We start from the raw sequence: 18,790 nt of genomic DNA, 5'->3' as shown, positions 1-18,790 counted from the left end.
GAATTAGATTAAACAAAAAAAAAGGCCTCCTAACTAGTCTCTCTGCTTCCAGCCTCACACACCCCAAATCATCACCTAAACTGTTTCCAGAAAGGTACTTCTAAAAATGCTAATATGATCATGTCATTTTCTTACTAAAATGCCATCAATTTCAGAAAAAGCTAAATGTTTAGAATCTAGCCTCTTTAAGCTCTACTCTTACTGGACATCTTATGGCTTCCATGGTAGGGGTAGAGATTTTATCTTTGTGTGTTGCATTTCTGCTATAAGAAGTTCCCTCTGCTAACTGCCTAGCTAACTCCTTTTCATCCTTCAAGTCTCAGGTAAAATTTATTTTCAGTTATACAGGCAAGAACATTCAGGAACTATCTAGCACAACATCCAATTACAGGAGGTATGTAAGGTATCTGTTAAGCCAGTAAAGTTGATTTTTCACAATTCCAATAAGGAGAAAAGACTAAAATACAAAATGGTCATAAATAGTTATAGGAGTCAAAGGTTTGTGGAATGCTGGATAAATAAAAGAAACTAGGGTCTTTAAAACCAATCTTACCAAAGTCTTCACATGTCACTTCTCCAAAGGGGAAGGGATACAATCATTTTTCAAATATACTGGCAATATAAGTCCTCCTTTAGGAAGCATTTCAGAAATACTCACTTTTATTATAAATAGTAAGATAGATAAGAAGGTACAGACCATCCAGTTTCAACAACAGTTAATATTTTACAGCCATATTTGTTTCTTTATGCTTCTTTTTTCAGTTATTGCTATAGCAGTCCAAATACACCTGTCTGATCCCTTTAGGTATGTGTTTATATAAGTAGTACTATATATTATGTATCATTCTGCAGCTTGCTTTGTCCCTTAAAATGCATTTCTAAAATTTGTCCATAATGGTACCTAAAGCTCTAGTTCACACTAGTTTTAACTGTAATAGAAAATTTAACTGTCTGAATATACCACATTTTATTTATCAATCGTTCTGTTCACAGACTTTTACTTCCTTTGTCTTTCTTTTCACCATTACAAATTAAAATAAAAATTACTGTATGAGCCTCATCTATAAAACTACATAAAATTTTCTCTAGATCCCAGTTAAAAAAAGAAAGACATAAGAAAGAAAAAGGTGTTGCCCACAGTGTAGGTACTCATTAAATAGTTGCTAAATGAAGGAAAAATGAATAGATCATTTAACCTTAATACTGTCAAATTTTTCTCCAAAGGGGTTATACAGATTTGTACTCTCACTAGTTAGTACTCTCCATCCTTACTGACTTTTAGTACTTTCCAGATACTTTTATGTTACTCAAATAAAGAGTATGAAACAGAATTTTATTCTATTTCATGCCAAATTTTATTCATTCTTCTTCCTATTTTCTTAGATGGCCTGTTTATTACTACTTTACACAATGCTGTTTTTTTTTTATAGTGTTAATTTTCTCTCTTGGAGTTTTACTGAATACTCATTAGTCCAATAGTCTAGGTTATGTTGAAATTCCTACATAGACAATTGTATATTCTGCAAATACGGATAATTTTATATTTTCAACTATTATACTCTAGTGCTTGTTCCTGGAAATACATCTAAATTTCCCTGTTAAAAATGGTGTAACATGAGCTACAATGTTTGTGTGATAACCTTTACCAAGCTATGGAACTTCCCTCTTGATGGTTTACTCACAAAGTTATTGTTCACTGTATCAGCTATTATTTTATCAAATGATTTTTATAAACATTCTACATCAATTTTCCCCTTGATATGATTATCTGCTATATAAGTAAAAGACTTTCTAACATTAGGACTTCTCTGGTGGCTCAGACAGTAAAGTGTCTGTCTACAATGTGAGAGACCTGGGTTTGATCCCTGGGTTGGGAAGATTCCCTGGAGAAGGAAATGGCAACCCACTCCAGTACTTCTTGCCTTGAAAATCCCATGGACGGAGGAGCTTGGTGCAGGCTACTACCCATGCGGTCGCAAAGAGTCGGGCACGACTGAGCGACTTCACTTTCACTTTCTTTCTAACATTAACCTACCCTTGCATTCCTAAGATAAGACCAGTAAGTTTTAAGTGTATTGAACTCAAACTGCCAATATTTTGAATCAGTAGACCTTTCTATCATTTCTTTTTCTACTTAATTTCCATTTCTACTTTTTTTTATTCCTTTCTTCCTAATTACTTCAGGTTTGCTATTTTTCTTTCTCTAAATTGATACTATTATTGCTAATTAGTGCTTTTGCTGATATTACTTTTATTAACATTCACACTTCAACTGTTTATTTAACTCTTTACTACATGAAATAATTAAAAGTGCCTTTCGAGATTTGTGACTATGATGTAGTGTAGAAAGGGAAATTATTTTGAATATTTCAATCTTACTTGCATTGTGGTCAGCAAAAAGGTTCAGGCAATCCCTAATGAAATATTTCAAGACTTTCTTCCAAGCCTCAATATTCTACAGTTATACTGTACAGGCATACCTTATACCTATTAAGGATTTGGTTTCAGATCACTGCTGCTGCTGCTACTGCTAAGTCGCTTCAGTCGTGTCCGACTCTGTGCGACCCCATAGACGGCAGCCCATCAGGCTCCCCTGTCCCTGGGATTCTCCAGGCAGGAACACTGGAGTGGGTTGCCATTTCCTTCTCCAATGCATGAAAGTGAAAAATGAAAGTGAAGTCGCTCAGTCGTATCCGACTCTTAGCGACCCCATGGACTGCAGCCTACCAGGCTCCTCCATCCATGGGATTTTCCAGGCAAGAGTACTGGAGTGGGGTGCCATTGCCTTCTCTGCATCACAGCAAATATTACAATACAGTGAGTCACATGAATTTTTGGTTTCTCAGTTTATATAAAAGTTATGTTCACACTATATTATATTAAGTGTGCAGAAACATTTATGTCTAAAAAATCATTACACATACCTTAATTAAAAGATAATGCTGTTGGAAAAATGGTGCTTATAGACTTGTTTGATGAAGGGTTGCCATAAGCCTTCAATTTTTAAAAAATGAAGTATCTGCAAAGCGCAGGAAAAAACAACAACAACAACAAGGAATGCCTGTGTAATGATTTTCACTTATCTTACTCCTGACAACAAACTCTAGATCTGAGGAAATGTGACTGAAATTTTCTAAAAGACTACCTCTTCAAAACCTGTCTCTTCTATTCCCTTGGAATTCTTCCCCTGCATATTTTGGAACCCTTTCAATCCACATCAAAGTCACTCAACTGCTCTTTCATATTTACTTTTTTATTTCTGGGCTACATTCTGAATGAATGCCAATTCTTGAATTCTCCCTTTGATGGCATCTAATGCAGCTTTTTAACCTCAGAAAAACCTATTTACTAAGTTTATTTCCTTTTTAGTATTAGGTAGAATTTCTTTCATCTCTGTGGAAACTTAAACATACTTGTTTCTTTTATTTTTTACCCCTTCCTATGCTTTTGAGATTATCTCTGCTCCATCTACTCACTTCATGGAGAACTAGATCGTACAGTGGGCTTAAAAAGAACTTCCTGCTCTAAGATGATACAGGAAATTTTAAAGATTCCCTCACCAATCAAGAAAGTAGTCATTTTACTTCAGGTCCTGATTATAAGGACTATGTCTGTCCTCTTCTTTCCTTCATCTCACGATTTCCAAAAAGTGGGGTTTTAGCATAAGCCAGTATCCAAACTAGGCCATCCTGAATAGTAAAGGAGTCTCTATCAGTTAACTACATGGATGATAAGCATAAAGCAGAGTCTCAAGACTAACCTAAGATATTTATTAATATGATCCCCTTAAACACAAGCCTTAGCCTATGCAACAGTTATCAGTGGCTTTCTTCCATCTCCTTTCCAAGTATGGGGTCTCATATTAGGCCCTGGCTTCATGTATTTTAAGCCTAACTTTATTCATACACACTTCATGAAGCACCTTACATCCTTTTAACATACAAGATCAAAACTCTTGGCTACAAGTATCTGCTTCTGCTACCTTAAACCTAATGCTGACCACTAGGTAGTTTTTTTTCTATATAAACCACAGAAACATTTAGTTTCTAAACCCATTAATGTTTAAACTCTTTCTAGCACTTTGTCTTTCATTACTTTATGAAGGGATTACTTTGAAATGAAGGAATAATAAACACTGAAATTAGTGTGCCAGCTTCATTAAAATACTTGCATTCATTTTTTAAACATGAATTTTTAGGCATTCCTTTCGCTCAGTGACCACTTTCAAGAATTTACATTACAAAGGATTCCTACAGGCAGGGTTTCATAAGGATATATAAAGATCTTCAAAGAAGTACTATTTTTAACAGAATAAAACTACTCTTAGTTATCTTAAATATACTTATTCTTCTTAAACAATAAAGCAGTCCAAAAGAAAACTAATTAGATAATATAAATGTTAAAAATTCTAAGGTTAATCCACTGGAAAAAAATGTCCACAACAGAACGCTGAATAAAATGAAAAAAATTACAGCAATTTGTAGATTAATATGAATACAGCTAGGAAACAAAAACATAAAAGAATAATAAAAAATTACAGCAAAGTTAAAAAATACATAGGGTCACTTTCAATAGACGAATAGTGAGAAAAAGTTGAAAAAGTGAGTTAAAACCAAATTCTGGAAGGTACTAAGGTTCTGACTACTAATCTTTACCCTTTATAAAATATGAATCCAAAATAATTTAAAAAGAGAATAAAGTATGAAAACAGCGATAGGAAAGACTAATGTAGATGAAGAATACAGAACATAGTGAGTGAAAAAGAAAAAAATCTTATACTCATCACTAGTGTATATCAAAATCAAATGACTAGATTTTGTTCACAATAAATATTGAAGATTTTATTCATATTAAATAAAAGCTAGAAAAATAAACTTTTGCATGAAAAAAGAAAGCAAAATAATGAAATGCAATTTTAGAATTTAATTTCCTTGATTTTCTGTTTGTATCTCTACCTACGGATGGGAGGCAACAAATAGATTTTGATTAATATCTCTATAGCCTGTTAACAATTTTTCTATTGCAGTTTGTATCTGCAATATAAACTATCAAGCTTAATGGCTAAAAATCACTTAATGTATTTCAAAATTATACTTATATATTTTAATGTTGTCCACTGCTTTGGATCACTGGGAATTCAGTATTTCACCATTTAGCATCATCAATATTTAGCATCATCATACCACTCTAACACCCTCCCCTTCCCATACAATATTCCAAGATTCCTGAACAAATCAATCCGGTAACATACATTAAACCCCTTTAAGGAATTCAAAAAGAAATACATGTAAAAAATAAAAGGTGTATTAATGGAAAGTTGCCTGCTTTTGGTTCTAAAGTAAATCTGTTTCATAAATTACCCATTGAAAATGAAGTATCAAAAATGAGCAAAGACAAAATAGATTAAACATACAATCATTAGTAATTTAAAAATGGAAATTAAAATAATGAATTACTGTCTTTACCTATATTGCCAAATAATTCTTAAATATAAAATCCAATTGCTAGCTAAACTTCTGGTGAAAGATAAACTAGTACAAATTCTGGAGAATAAAATGGTATTTATTACTACATAGTTAAGAAATATTCTTAAAATAATTTTACCTCTAGTCCTTTAAAATGAAAAGAAGATGTAAGGAACTAAATACAAATGATTAATAAGTTTTAAAATATTCTAAAAATGTAAACACACACTAAAGGAATCATAATACTTATAGTTTATCCTTAAAATAAATTAGTCAGAAGCCAATAAAGATATGTTCTTCGAGACTATTTAATGACACTTATTGAGTGAATGAGGGCAGAAAAAACAGTGTAGGAAGTTATAAAACATCACACAAACACAAATAACCATAAAATGTTTACTGTGGTTATTTCTAATTCACTAACGCTTTTTTTTACACCCTTTCCTCTTTCAAATATTCTTCAATACACATATGTTACTTACATTAAGTCAAATTCTAAAAATACACATGACTGAAGCAATACAAATTCTCAGGCAGTTCCTACTATATTGCAAATTATTTTATTCAACATAATGCAATTTAAAATTTGTAACATTAACTTACTATTAAACAATATGCCTTTCCTGACACTTTTACAAAACAAGCAAAGAAAAATCCTTAATAAACTTGACTACACATCAACAATTGTATAAAAATGTCAAAATACACACTAACAGGTTTTACATGTTATTGACCCTATATTGCTTTATTAGTAAAATAGAAACACTTAAAATTTACCTGCATTGCACTTTTCCCCAGTTTCACCACTTCAAATAATGTGACAGGTTCCCCTTCACCATTCTGTTGAGGGTGCCCATTGGCTCTTCCACGGCCTGTTCCTCTAACTCCAGCTTCAATTCTACTCTTCTCTCCTGGTGATTTTCGCGGTTTCTTATTTGTAGACTGAATAAAAAAAGAGGAAAAGCAAAATTAAATGCAGGCATATTTGCCTTATGCAGAGTGATCTCAAATTATGTTTGAGCCTGTGAAAGGCAAGTTAGCACTGTTATAGGTAAGAGACAATTTCAAAAGAAGCTTCACAATGTTTGTATTGATTTAAAAAAAAGTGCAAACAGCAAAATACAAGTTAATTTATACAAGGTATGAAAAGAAAAAGATTTACTATTTTGTACAATAATGACAATGCTGTAACCCTGCCCCCAAACACGACCCCATCTTGACATTTTCTTATTACCAACCTCAAGACTAGACTTCCTCAGAAATCATTTTCAACAAATTGCTACTTGGACAAACTGCATGTTCAACTTCTCCTTCAACTTAAGTACTAAAATATTTCATATTCAGTCATGCAACAAATATATATTGACAATTTTTGGAACCATCCCAAGTACTAAAAATACGGCAAATATTCTGGCCTTAGAGTTGTTTTTCAGTCAGTTCAGTTCAGTCGCTCAGTCGTGTCCGACTTTGCTACCCCATGGACTGCAGCACGACAGGTTTCCCTGTCGATCACCAACTCCCAGAGATTGCTCAAACACGTCCATTGAGTCAGAGATGCCATCTAAGCATCTCATCCTCTGTTGTGACCTTCTTCTCCCCCCTTCAATCTTTCCCAGCATCAGGGTCTTTTCCAGTGAGTCATTTCTTTGCATCAGATGGCCAAAGTATTAGAGTTTGAGCTTCAACATCAATCCTGCCAATGAATATTTGGCAGCACTGATTTCCTTTAGGATTCACTGGTTTGATATCCCTGCTGTCCAAGGGACTCTCAAGAGTCTTCTCCAACACCACAGTTCAAAAGCACCAATTCTTTAGCACCCAGCTTTCTTTATGGTCCAACTCGCAAATCCATACATGACTGCTGGAAAAACCATAGCTTTGACGAGACAGACCTTTGTTGGCAAAATAGTGTTTCTGTTTTCTAATATGTTGTCTAGGTTTGTCAGAGCTTTCCTTCAAAGGAGCAAGCATCTTCTAATTTCATAGTGCAGTCGCCATTTGCAGTGATTTTGGAGACCAAAAAATAAAGTCTCTCACTATTTCCATTGTTTCCCCATGTATTTGCCATGAAGTGATGGGACCAGATGCCATGATCTTAGTTTACCGAATGTTGAGTTTTAAGCCAGCCTTTTCACTCTCTTCTTTCACTTTCATCAGAAGGCTCTTTAGTTCCTCTTTGCTTTCTGCCGTAAGAGTGGTATCAACTGCATATCTGAAATTACTAATATTTTTCTCGGAAAACTTGATTCCAGCTTGTGCTTCATCCAGCCCGGTATTTCACATGATGCACTCTGCATAGAAGTTAAGTAAGCAGGGTGACAACAGACAGCCCTGACGTACTCCTTCCCCAATTTAGAACCAGTCCATGATTTCATGTATGGTTCTAACTGTTGCTTCTTGACCTGCATATGGATTTCTCAGGAAGCAGGTAAGGTGGTCTGGTATTCCCATCTCTTTAAGAATTTTCCACAGTTTGCTGTGATGCACACAGTCACAGCTTTTGGAATAGTCAATAAAGCAGAAGTTTTTCCGGAATTCTCTTGCTTTTTCAATGATCCAATGTATGTTGCCATACATCTGCTTTTTCTAAATCCAGCTTGAACATCAGTACTGTTCATTTACTGTTGAACCGTAGCCTGGAGAATTTGGAGCATTACTTTGCTAGAGTGTAAGATGAGTGCAATTGTGCGACAGTCTGAACTTTTTAGCATTACTTTTCCCTGGGATTGGGATGAAAATTGACACTTTCCATTCCTGTGGCCATTCTGAGTTTTCCAAATTTGCTGGCATATTGAGTGCAGCACTTTGATAGCATCATCTTTCAGGATTTGAAGTAGCTCCATTGGAATTCCATCACCTCCACTAGCTTTGTTCGTAGTGATGCTTCCTAAGGCCCACTTGGCTTCACACTCCAGGATATCTGGCTTGAGATGAGTGATCACATCATCATGGTTATCTAGTCATTAAGATCTTTTTGTATAGTTCTGTGTATTCTTGCCACCAATTCTTAGCATATTCTGCTTCTATTAGGTCCATGCCATTTCTGTCCTTTATTGTGCCCATCTTTGCAAGAAATGTTCCCTCAGTATCTCTAATCTTCTTCAAGAGATCTCTAGTCTTTCCCATTCTGTTGTTTTCCTCTATTTCTCTGCATTCATCACTAAGGAAGGCTTTCTTATATCTCCTTGCTGTTTTTGGAACTCTGCATTCAGATGGCTGTATCTTCCCTTTTCTCCTTTGCCTTTCGCTTCTCTTCTTTTCTTAGCTATTTCTAAGGCCTCCTCCGACAACCATTTTGCTTTACGGTATTCCTTTTTCTTGGGAATGGTTTTGATCAACACCTCCTGGACAATGTCACAAACCACAATCCATAGTTCTTCAGGCACTCTATCAGATCTAATCCCTTGGATTTATTTGTCTCTTCTACTGTATAATCTTAATGGATTTGATTTAGGTCATACCTGAATGGCCTAGTGGTTTTCCCTATTTTCTTCAGTTTAAGTCTGAATTTGGCAATAAGTAGTTCATGATCTGAGCCACAGTCACCTCCTGGTCTTCTTTTTGCTGACTGTATAGAGCTTCTTCATCTTTGGCTGCAAAGAATATAATCAATCTGATTTTGGTACTGACCACCTAGTGATGTCCATGTGTAGATTCAGCTCGTCTTCTTGGAATAGGGTGGTTGCTATGACCAGTGCATTCTCTTGGCAAAACTCTGTTAGTCTTTGCCCTGATTCATTTTGTACTCCAAGGCCAAACTTGCCTATTACCCCAGGTATCTTTTGACTTTCTACTTTTGCATTCCAGTCTATGATGAAAAGGACATCTTTTTGGGTGTTAGTTCTAGAAGATCTTGTAGGACTTCATAGAACCATTCAACCTCAGCTTCTTCAGCATTACTGGTTGGGGTATAGACTTGAGTTACTGTGATACTGAATGGTTTGCCGTAGAAACCAACAAAGATCATTCTGTTGTTTTTGAGATTGCACCTAAGTACTGCATTTAAGACTCCTCTGTTGACTATGATGGCTATTCCATTTCTTCTAAGCAATTCATGCCCACAATAGTAGATATAATGGTCATCTGAATTAAATTTGCCCATTCTGGTCCATTTTAGTTCCCTGATTCCTCAAAGGTCAATGTTCACTCTTTCCATCTCCTATTTGATCACTTCCAATTTACCTTGATTCACGGACCTAACATTCCAGGTGCCTATGCAACACTGTTCTTTACAGCATCATACTTTACTTCCATTACCAGTCAGTCCAGAAAAAAACTGGGATTTTTTTCTGCTTTGGCTCTTTCTCTTCATTCTTTCTAGAGTATTTCTCCACTCTTTTCCAGTAGCATATTGGGCACCTATCAACCTAGGGAGTTCATCTTCCAGTGTCCTATCTTTTTGCCTTTTCACACTGTTCATAGGGTTCTCGAGGCAAGAATACTGAAGTGGTTTATCATTCAGTTCTCTAGTGGACCACATTTTGCCAGAACTCTCCACCATGACCCGTCCAACTTGGGTGGCCCTACAGGGCATGGCTCATCGTTTCATTGAGTTAGACAAGGCACATTCTTCAATTAACAACCCATCCCATGCCATGCCCCCAACTTACAAAGAAAAGTCAACACCGGCTATCACCTTATCTATGTCTCACCTTTAGAGTCAAGATAGAGTAGCTTGCAGTCACTATTCTTGTTATCATTCCTATAAATTTCACTAGTATATAAACTCATTAGAGTTACTGATCAAACTCACCAGTAAAATTAATGTTGCTAAATTTAATAGACATTTTTTTGCAACCCTCCCAGCAAGCCACATTATCCCTATGTGCTTCAGATATCTCTTCCCTCCCTATATTCCTTCCCTGTCAGTGTTACCTTGCTGCTGCTAAGTCACTTCAGTCCTGTCCGACTCTGAGCGACCCCACGGACTGCAGCCTACCAGGCTCCTCCATCCATGGGAATTTTCCAGGCAAGAATACTGGAGTGGTTTGCCATTTCCTTCTTCAATGCATGAAGGTGAAAAGTGAAGGTGAAGTCGCTCAGTCCTGTCCGACTCTGAGTGACCCCACGGACTGCAGCCTACCAGGCTCCTCCATCCATGGGATTTTCCAGGCAAGAGTACTGGAGTGGGGTGCCATCGCCCTCTCCGTGCAGTATTACCGTAGGTCTCTGCTAAGCATCTTCTCAATCTTTATACGCTTTCTTGAGTGGTTTAGTTCTCTCTCATACCAGCCTGTTTTGGTTATCAATTTACTGTTCTCCAAATGTACTCTATTTTGCCACACTTTGTGATGCTGGAACTGGATTCGGTAAACATTTTTCTAGTCGTCTGCTGCAATGGTAAGCTTTATAACTCAAATGACCTGGAGGAACACTACAAAGCACAGCATAGTGGCGCTTCTCTTCCTGCTCATAGGACACATTCCCATCATTCTCTATTCTTATATTCTTCAAAGTATCTCTCACTCCTCTTGATATTATAGTTAATAGCCTGACCTCTATTTGTGTGTGTGGATTAATACATAATAAATTTACTGCCTATTTTTAAATAAAGTATTTTTAGAACAGTGTTAGCTATACAAAATAAAGTCGTGAAGACAGTACAAGGAACCCCCACATATATCTTACCTAATTAGACCTATTATTAACACCTTATTATTTGTATGATATGTTACAATTAATGAACCACTATTGATACATTAACAAAAGTCCATATTTAATTCAGATTTTCCTAGTTTTTTTTTTCAATGATCTGTTCTAGAAGCCCACCCAAGGGCTCTTAGACATATTCACATCATGTCTCCCTAAGCTCCTCTTGGCTGCAACAGTTTTTATTCTTTCCTGGTTTATGGTGACCTTGAAAATTTTAAGGAATTTTGGACAAGTATTTTATGTTGTATAGGTATTTTATACAACGTTCCTCAACTGGGGTTTGTCTGATGTTTTTCTCACAACCAGACTGGAATTATGGGTTTGGAGAAGAAGATATGAGAGATAAAGTGTCATTTTTGTCACCTCACAATCAAGGGTATAGTCTAACACAAGACTTATCATTCTTAATGCTGACCTATTAATCAGTTGGCAGAGGTGATATTTGTCAGGTTTTCCACTAAAGTTACTTTTACTCTCCTCTCCATGCTTCACTGTTTGGAAGAAAGTCACTATATGCATTCCACATTGAAGGGGTGAGGAGCTATGCTCCACCTCCTTGGAGGTCGAGCATTTATACACAGTTTGATATTCTTTCATCATGGGAAATTTCTCTATTCTCTCTCATTCATTCAATCATTTATACTAATGTAGACCCATCAACATGTATTTTGGATTACAATTCAATATTATTTTATTTTGTTGTTCAACTTGTTTCAGCTTTGGCCATTGAGAGATCTTTCAGTTTTGTCTCCTATGTCCTTCTGACATATTATATATATTGTGTGATAAATATACACATACTCCATTGTGTGTATTTTTTATTTAGTACTTGGTTACTTTCTGGCAGCACAACATTCTCCATGCTCATATTGTATATTCTGTTTTCCAGTTTTAGACTCGGGTAATAGTCCTGGTTCCTTTTATTAGAGAATTTTATTAGGAATGAAGATCTGGGCACTAGGTTTTGCTCCTTGATACTGAGTGCCCTTGCTTCTAGGCCCTTAAGTGGGCAAAACAATGAAATGTATGTTCCATGTATATACACATAACTACAAATATTTCTGTATGCAATGATCTGTTATCTATATTAAGTAAAGCAAATTTTTTTTGTAACTGGTATCTCCAACTCTAATCCATTAGCATATGGATGCTTCCTCCCCTTACTCATCTACAAACTCCCACTCCAACAGTGAGAAATCTGGCTCTCATCAGTGTACTTATATAGCAGTATTTTAAGCCCTAGTAGTATTTTAAGCCCTACCCCATGGGAAACAATTTTATGAACTAGATTGAAGTTCTTTTATGCATTGTGTACAGCAGTTTTCTTCGACTTTAGTCTTACAGACTCATTTCCAAAGTTACTAAAGTCAGCAACAGTGTTAGATGATATTGATTCACTCTACATTCCATCCTAGTATTCCCCTGACCTTACAAATGATTTTTAAAACATGTGAATTAATAAAATTCACTTTTTATGAAAAGTTTGATGATTTTTGACAAATACATAGTGTCATGAATGCACAATTATGGTATAACAGAAAAAAGTTTCACTACCTTAAAAAATGCCTGTGCTTCACATTTAACCCTCCCACTTTCCCTTGGCAAACTCCAAAAAATATTTTTTAATCACCACTACTGTTTTGTCTTTTACACAGTCATGTAATTGTAGTCACACAGCATACACTTTCATACTGGTATTTTTCATCTTAACAAAACAAATTAAAGATTGATCCATGTCTTTTAGTAGGTGAATAGCTCATTTCTGTTTATCTGTAAACAATATTCCACTGTATGCATGTACCATGTTTTGTCATCCATCTACCTAACGGTGGACATCCTGCCCACCACTTTTGGCAGTTAGGAATAAAACTCCTATAAGAATTTACATGCAGAATTTTGTATAAACAAAACTTCCAAATCCATTGTGCAAACACCTAGGATTACCAGATCATATGGTAAAACTATGTTTAGCTTAGTACAAAACTTCCAGTCTTCCAAAGTGGCAACACCATTTCACATTCTAACAAGCAATGAGTTCCAGCTTCTGTTGCTTCACATTCGTGCCAGGAAATTGGTATTGCCAGGTTCTTAGATTTCAGCCACTCTAACACGGAGACAGTTAGTTGTCTTAATTCACAATCCTTGAATGATAAATGATTAAAGAATTTTCAACAAATGATAATTTCTCAAATTACATTTTTCTGTTTGAATTACTGGTGAAGGTTTATCTCCTGATTAGACTCTCCAACCTTGTACAATCTAACATCATAACCTCTATCCTCACAAAGCTATTAGGATGGTGCAAAAGTAAATGTGGTTTTGCACTGTTGAACTTTGCTGTTTGATACTGGAATATACTGTTAAATACATGTGATTATCATATACATCATTTAAATGTACATTTCTCACTTTTTTTCCTAATGACTTAACACTTGCTCTTTATTTTATATTTCTTCTAGAAAGCAAAATTTGAGCGTTTTTTTTTTTTTTTAATTTGAGTTCAAAATAGGTCATAAAGCATCAGTGACAACTCACATCAACAATGCATCTGGCCTAGGAACTGCTGGTGGTTCAAGAAGTTTTGCAAACTACACAACAGCCTTGAAGATGAGGAGTATAGTGCCCAACCATCAGAAACAGACAACAACTAATTGAGAGCAATCATCGAAGCCAATCCTCTTACAACTACACATGAAGTTGTCAAAGAACTGAATATAAACCATTCTACAGTCATTAGGCATTTGAAGCAAATTGGAAAGGTGGAAAGGCTTGGTAAATAGGTGCCTCATAAGCTGACTGAAGATCATAAAAAAGCGTCATTTTGACTCACAATAGCCACAAACCATTTCTCGATTGAATTGTGATGTGCAAGGAAAAGTATATTGTATGGAATAACTGATAACGACCAGTTCAGTGGCTGGACCGAGAAGAAGTTCCGAAACACTTTCCAAAGCTAAACTTGCACCCAAAAAGGTAACAATCACTGTTCGGTGATCTGCTGCCGGTCTGATCCACCACAGCTTTCTGAATCTTGGCAAAACCATTGTATCTAAGAATTATGCTCAGCAAACCGATGAGATGCATTGAAAAGTGCAATGCCTGCAGTCAGCATTAGTAAACAGAATGAGCCAATTCTTCACAAAGATGCCCAAATGCGCATAACACAACTAAAGCTTCAAAAGTTGAATGAACTGGGCGACAAAGTTCTATTTTATCCCCCATATTTAGCTGACCTCTCGCCAACCAATTACCACTTCAAGCATCTTCACAACTTTTTGCAGGGAAAATGCTTCCACGACCAGCAAGACACAGAAACTGTTTTCCAAGAATTCACTGAATCCCAAAGCACTGACTTTTATGCTAGAGGAATAAACAAATTTATTTCTCATTGGCAAAAATGTGGTGATTGCAATGGTTCCTATTTTGATTAATAAAGATGTATTTGAGCCTAGTTATAATGATTTAAAATTCATGATGACATAATTACTTTTGTACAACTTAATATTTCAAAGGGTAATAATATAAACATTACCTTTTAGTATCTTGTGACTTTTCAGACTCCCTTGGTTACATATTTTTGATACAAAGGTTAGGACACCTGTAAACATAGTCTCATTCCTGGACAAGAAATCACGGTGCTCTCAAATGAAAGAAATGGGTGATGCTCTGTATCAAACTTACTTGACTGGTCCAGTTTCCAGTGGTGCCATCTTAAGAACTGAGCCATACTGACCAGTGTGAAATAATATCTCATCTGTGGCTTTAATTTGCATTTCTCGAACAATTAGCAATGAGTATCTTTCCATGTGCCTATTGACCATCTATATATCTTCTTTGGATATATACTCTTTGGTCTTCTGCCTCCCCTCCTTTTTTGACTGAGCTGTTTGTTTCCACAATATTGAGTTGAATGAGCTGTCTGTATATTCTGGTTATTAATCCCTTGTCAGTCATATCATTTAAAAATATTTTCTCCCATTCCGAGGTTGTCTTTTCTTTTGTTGATGGTTTCCTTTGTGCAAAACCTGTGCAAAAGCTGTTAAGTTTAATGAAGCCCCATTTCTTTATCTTTTCTTTTATTTCTTTTGCCATGGGAAACTACTTGAAGAAAATATTGCTACCATTTGTGTCAGAGAGAATGTCTAGCCTATTTTCTCTTCCAGGAGATAATATAGTGTCATTTCTTTAGATCATTAAAGCATTTTTTAGTTTATTAATGTACATAGTACACAGGGATGTTCCAATTTCATTGTTTAAAATACAGCTGTCCAGTTTTCCCAACACAACTTATTGAAGAGGGTGTGTCTTTTCTTTTTCCCATTGTATATTCCTACCTCCTTTGTCATAGATTACTTGCCCGTGAACACATGGGTCTATTTCTGGGCTCTCTATTCTGTTCCATTGATCTATATGCCTGTTTTTCATGCCAATATCACACTGTTTCAGTTACTATACCTTTGTAGCATAGTCTGAAGTCTGGAAGGGTTACCCCTCCAGCTTTGTTCTGTTCCCTCAGTATTGCTTTGGCAATTCTGGGTTCCATATAAATTTCAGGGCCATTTGGTCTAGTTCTATGAAAATGTTATGGGCATTTTCATATAGATTGCATTAAATCTGTGGACTCCTTTGGGCACTATCGACATTTGAACTATTAATTATTCCAATTTAGGAGCATGGGATATCTTTCAATTTCTTTAAATCATTTTCAGTTTCCTTTATCAATGTATTATCATTGTCAGCATATAGGCCTTTCAACTTGGTTAAGTTTATTCTTAGGTAATTTTTGACACAACTTTAAATGAGATTTTTCTTTAGATTTCTCTTTCTGATATTTCATTTTACTATAAAGAAATGTAACAGAACACCTCACACTGGTCAGAATAGCTTTATCAACAAGTCTAGAAATAAATGTTGAAGAGGGTCTAGAGAAAAGGGAACCGTCCTACACTGTTGATGGTTATATAAACTGATACAGTCACATGGTACAGTATGGAGGTTCCTTAAAAACAAACAAACAAACAAAAAAACTGAAAATGAAGCTACCATATTATCCAGCAATTCCACTCTTGGGTATAAATCAGGAAAAAAATGAGAACTCCAACTCAAAAAGATACATCCATCCCAATGTTCACAGCAGCACTAAATACAAAAGTCAAGACATGGAAACAACCCAAGTGTCCCTCAACAGTCAACTGGCTTAAAAAGATGTGGCACATATATAATGTAGTATAACTCAGGCACAACAAAAAATATTACCATTTGCAGCAACACAGATGTACCTAGAGAATATTATATTTAATAAAGTAAGACAGAGAAAAACAAATATTATATCACTCATATGTGGAATCTAAAAAAAAAAAAAATGTATCTGTATACAAAATAGAAACATACTCACAGGTGTAGAAAACAAACATGGTTACCAAAGGGGAAAGGATAAATTAGGAATACGGAATTAATAGATACAAACAACTAAAACAGATAAGCAACAAGAAATGTGCTTACTGTAAGCACAAAGAAATATACTCAATATCTTATAATAACCTATAATGATCTATAACCTATAATGGAAAATAATCTGAATTATATAACCTGAATCACTTTGTTGCATACCTGAAACTAACAATATTACAGATTAATTATGCTTCGATTTAAATAAGTTAATAGAAAAAAAAAAAAACTGAGTCTTTCCCTTAATTCGGAGGTTACTAATGCCTTAGAAACCCAGCCAGTAACTCAGTTCCCTGGAGGTAGATTCCTGTCCATTATCAGTTTGTCTCAGGGACTGAAATCCTATCCTTGAATCCCAGGCCATTGGGTGGGGCCCTCATAACAGGCTACCAGGCAATACAGGTGCTAGCTCTAGACCAGATGTACCTTATGATCCTAGAGTTACAGTTTCCCTGGTAGAAGATGATCAGCTTACTCCATTTATCCCAGCTATTACCTGTCTAGTAAATCTTTCTTCCACTAATGGAAAGTGAACCTCTTTCCAAATATGTGCCTCAACCAAGTATGCATGCCTAGCTTCTCATGTCTTATCTCACAGAGGCTCATTTATTCTACCTCTAAGAATTTATGCTTAATAGCCCAAGTGACACTAAGCGGTAATATTATCAAATATGCATTACGTGAATTTAATCACGAGCAAAGAGACATGCTCAAATTGATTCAATCTACAGAATGTATCAGACAATTTCTTTCACTCATTCAACACAACTTTTCTTTCTATATTCATTGTCCAGTTACTATGTGCCAAAAATATTAAACAGTTGATCCTTCTATATAGTAGCACACTATCTCTCAAAAAACTCACAGTGTTTAAAATGTATTTTTCAACATCCTAATACAATTCTGTCATTTGGTGGTGGACGAGGGACACTGAAGCTTCAAATCCCATAAACCATAGTGCAAGTGAGACATCTATAGTACACAGGGTTCAGGTATTCACTGCTATAGGTAATTCAAGGGACACTGTGGGGAAAAAAGACACGAACAAATACCTGGGGGGCGGGGAGGGGAGTGGGCGGACGACTTTCTAAAACAAACCCTGACTCAATGTATAAAGTAATGAATTTTCTGGAAAACAGACTCAGGAATTCAAAAACCTATATACATCGTTCACTTTGTGAAAATGATGCATTTTAACGTCAGAGTGTACGCTTGCCTGGAGAATCCCATGGACGGAGGAGCCTGGTAGGCTGCAGTCCATGGGGTCAATAAGAGAAGGACACAACTGAGTGATGTCACTTTCATTTTTCACTTTCATGCACTGGAGAAGGAAATGGCAACCCACGCTAGTGTTCTTGTCTGGAGAATACCAGGGATGGGGGAGCCTGGTGGGCTGCCATCTATGGGGTCACACAGAGTTGGACACGATTGAAGCGCCTTAGCAGCAGCAGCAGCAGCAGCAGCAGACCAATCTTTAGAACAAATGCTTTACTTCAACTCTATACTACTTAATTTAAATGTATATCTACACTTCTAGTAAACTATTTTAAGTTGGCATAATTGGACAAGAAGATTTTCCAAACCTACTCTATCCCACAAGTTCTCTACAGGATAAATTGCAGTCTATATGTACAATAAATTGTCTACAAACTTTAAGAAACAGAGAGAGAAACTGAGCCTAACCTAAACTTATTCATGAGGTATGAATATAAAGTAATCCTCATCCTTTCACAAATAATGAATATTAAATATGTGGGGTAGCTTAAAGTAAAATCTTCAGAAACTAACAACTGAAACAGAAACACAAATAACTACAATAAACTATAGTATATTTTAAAAAAAGACTTTTCATGGAAACTTGCTTTAAGATAAGCACTGGAACGGTTCTATGAAAGGAAAAATAACTTTCACTGACTGATAATCAGGGAAAACGTCACACTAGAGATAAGTATAAAATTGAGACTTGGTCAATTAAATACAATTAATAAAATTAGTTAGATTACTACGAACAGAATTTAGGAAACAAAGATTTCAAAAAGAAAATAAACACCATGAGTTAAGGTTCAGTTCAGTTCAGTGGCTAAGTCGTGTCTGATTCTTTGCAACCCCATGAACCACACAGCACACCAGGCCTCCCTGTCCATCACCAACTCCCGGAGTCGACCCAAACTCATGTCCACTGAGTCGGTGATGCCATCCAACTATCTCATCCTCTGTCGTCCGCT

At 35.8% G+C, this 18,790-nt stretch overlaps 1 protein-coding gene across 3 annotated transcripts in view; it reads right to left on the bottom strand.

Moving 5' to 3' along the window:
* STAG1 (stromal antigen 1) overlaps positions 1-18,790 on the bottom strand; it is a 504,783-nt gene that overhangs the window by 317,376 nt on the left and 168,617 nt on the right. For all 3 annotated transcript variants that reach the window (XM_027545437.1, XM_027545440.1, XM_027545439.1), the window contains exon 4: positions 6,243-6,407. In XM_027545437.1, the coding sequence (XP_027401238.1) occupies positions 6,243-6,407 (165 nt within the window). The remainder of the gene's footprint in view (positions 1-6,242; positions 6,408-18,790) is intronic.

Source organism: Bos indicus x Bos taurus, chromosome 1 (assembly GCF_003369695.1).
Source record: "Bos indicus x Bos taurus breed Angus x Brahman F1 hybrid chromosome 1, Bos_hybrid_MaternalHap_v2.0, whole genome shotgun sequence".
Taxonomy (NCBI): Eukaryota; Metazoa; Chordata; class Mammalia; order Artiodactyla; family Bovidae; genus Bos; species Bos indicus x Bos taurus.
This window is presented reverse-complemented; position numbering and strand designations above follow the sequence as displayed.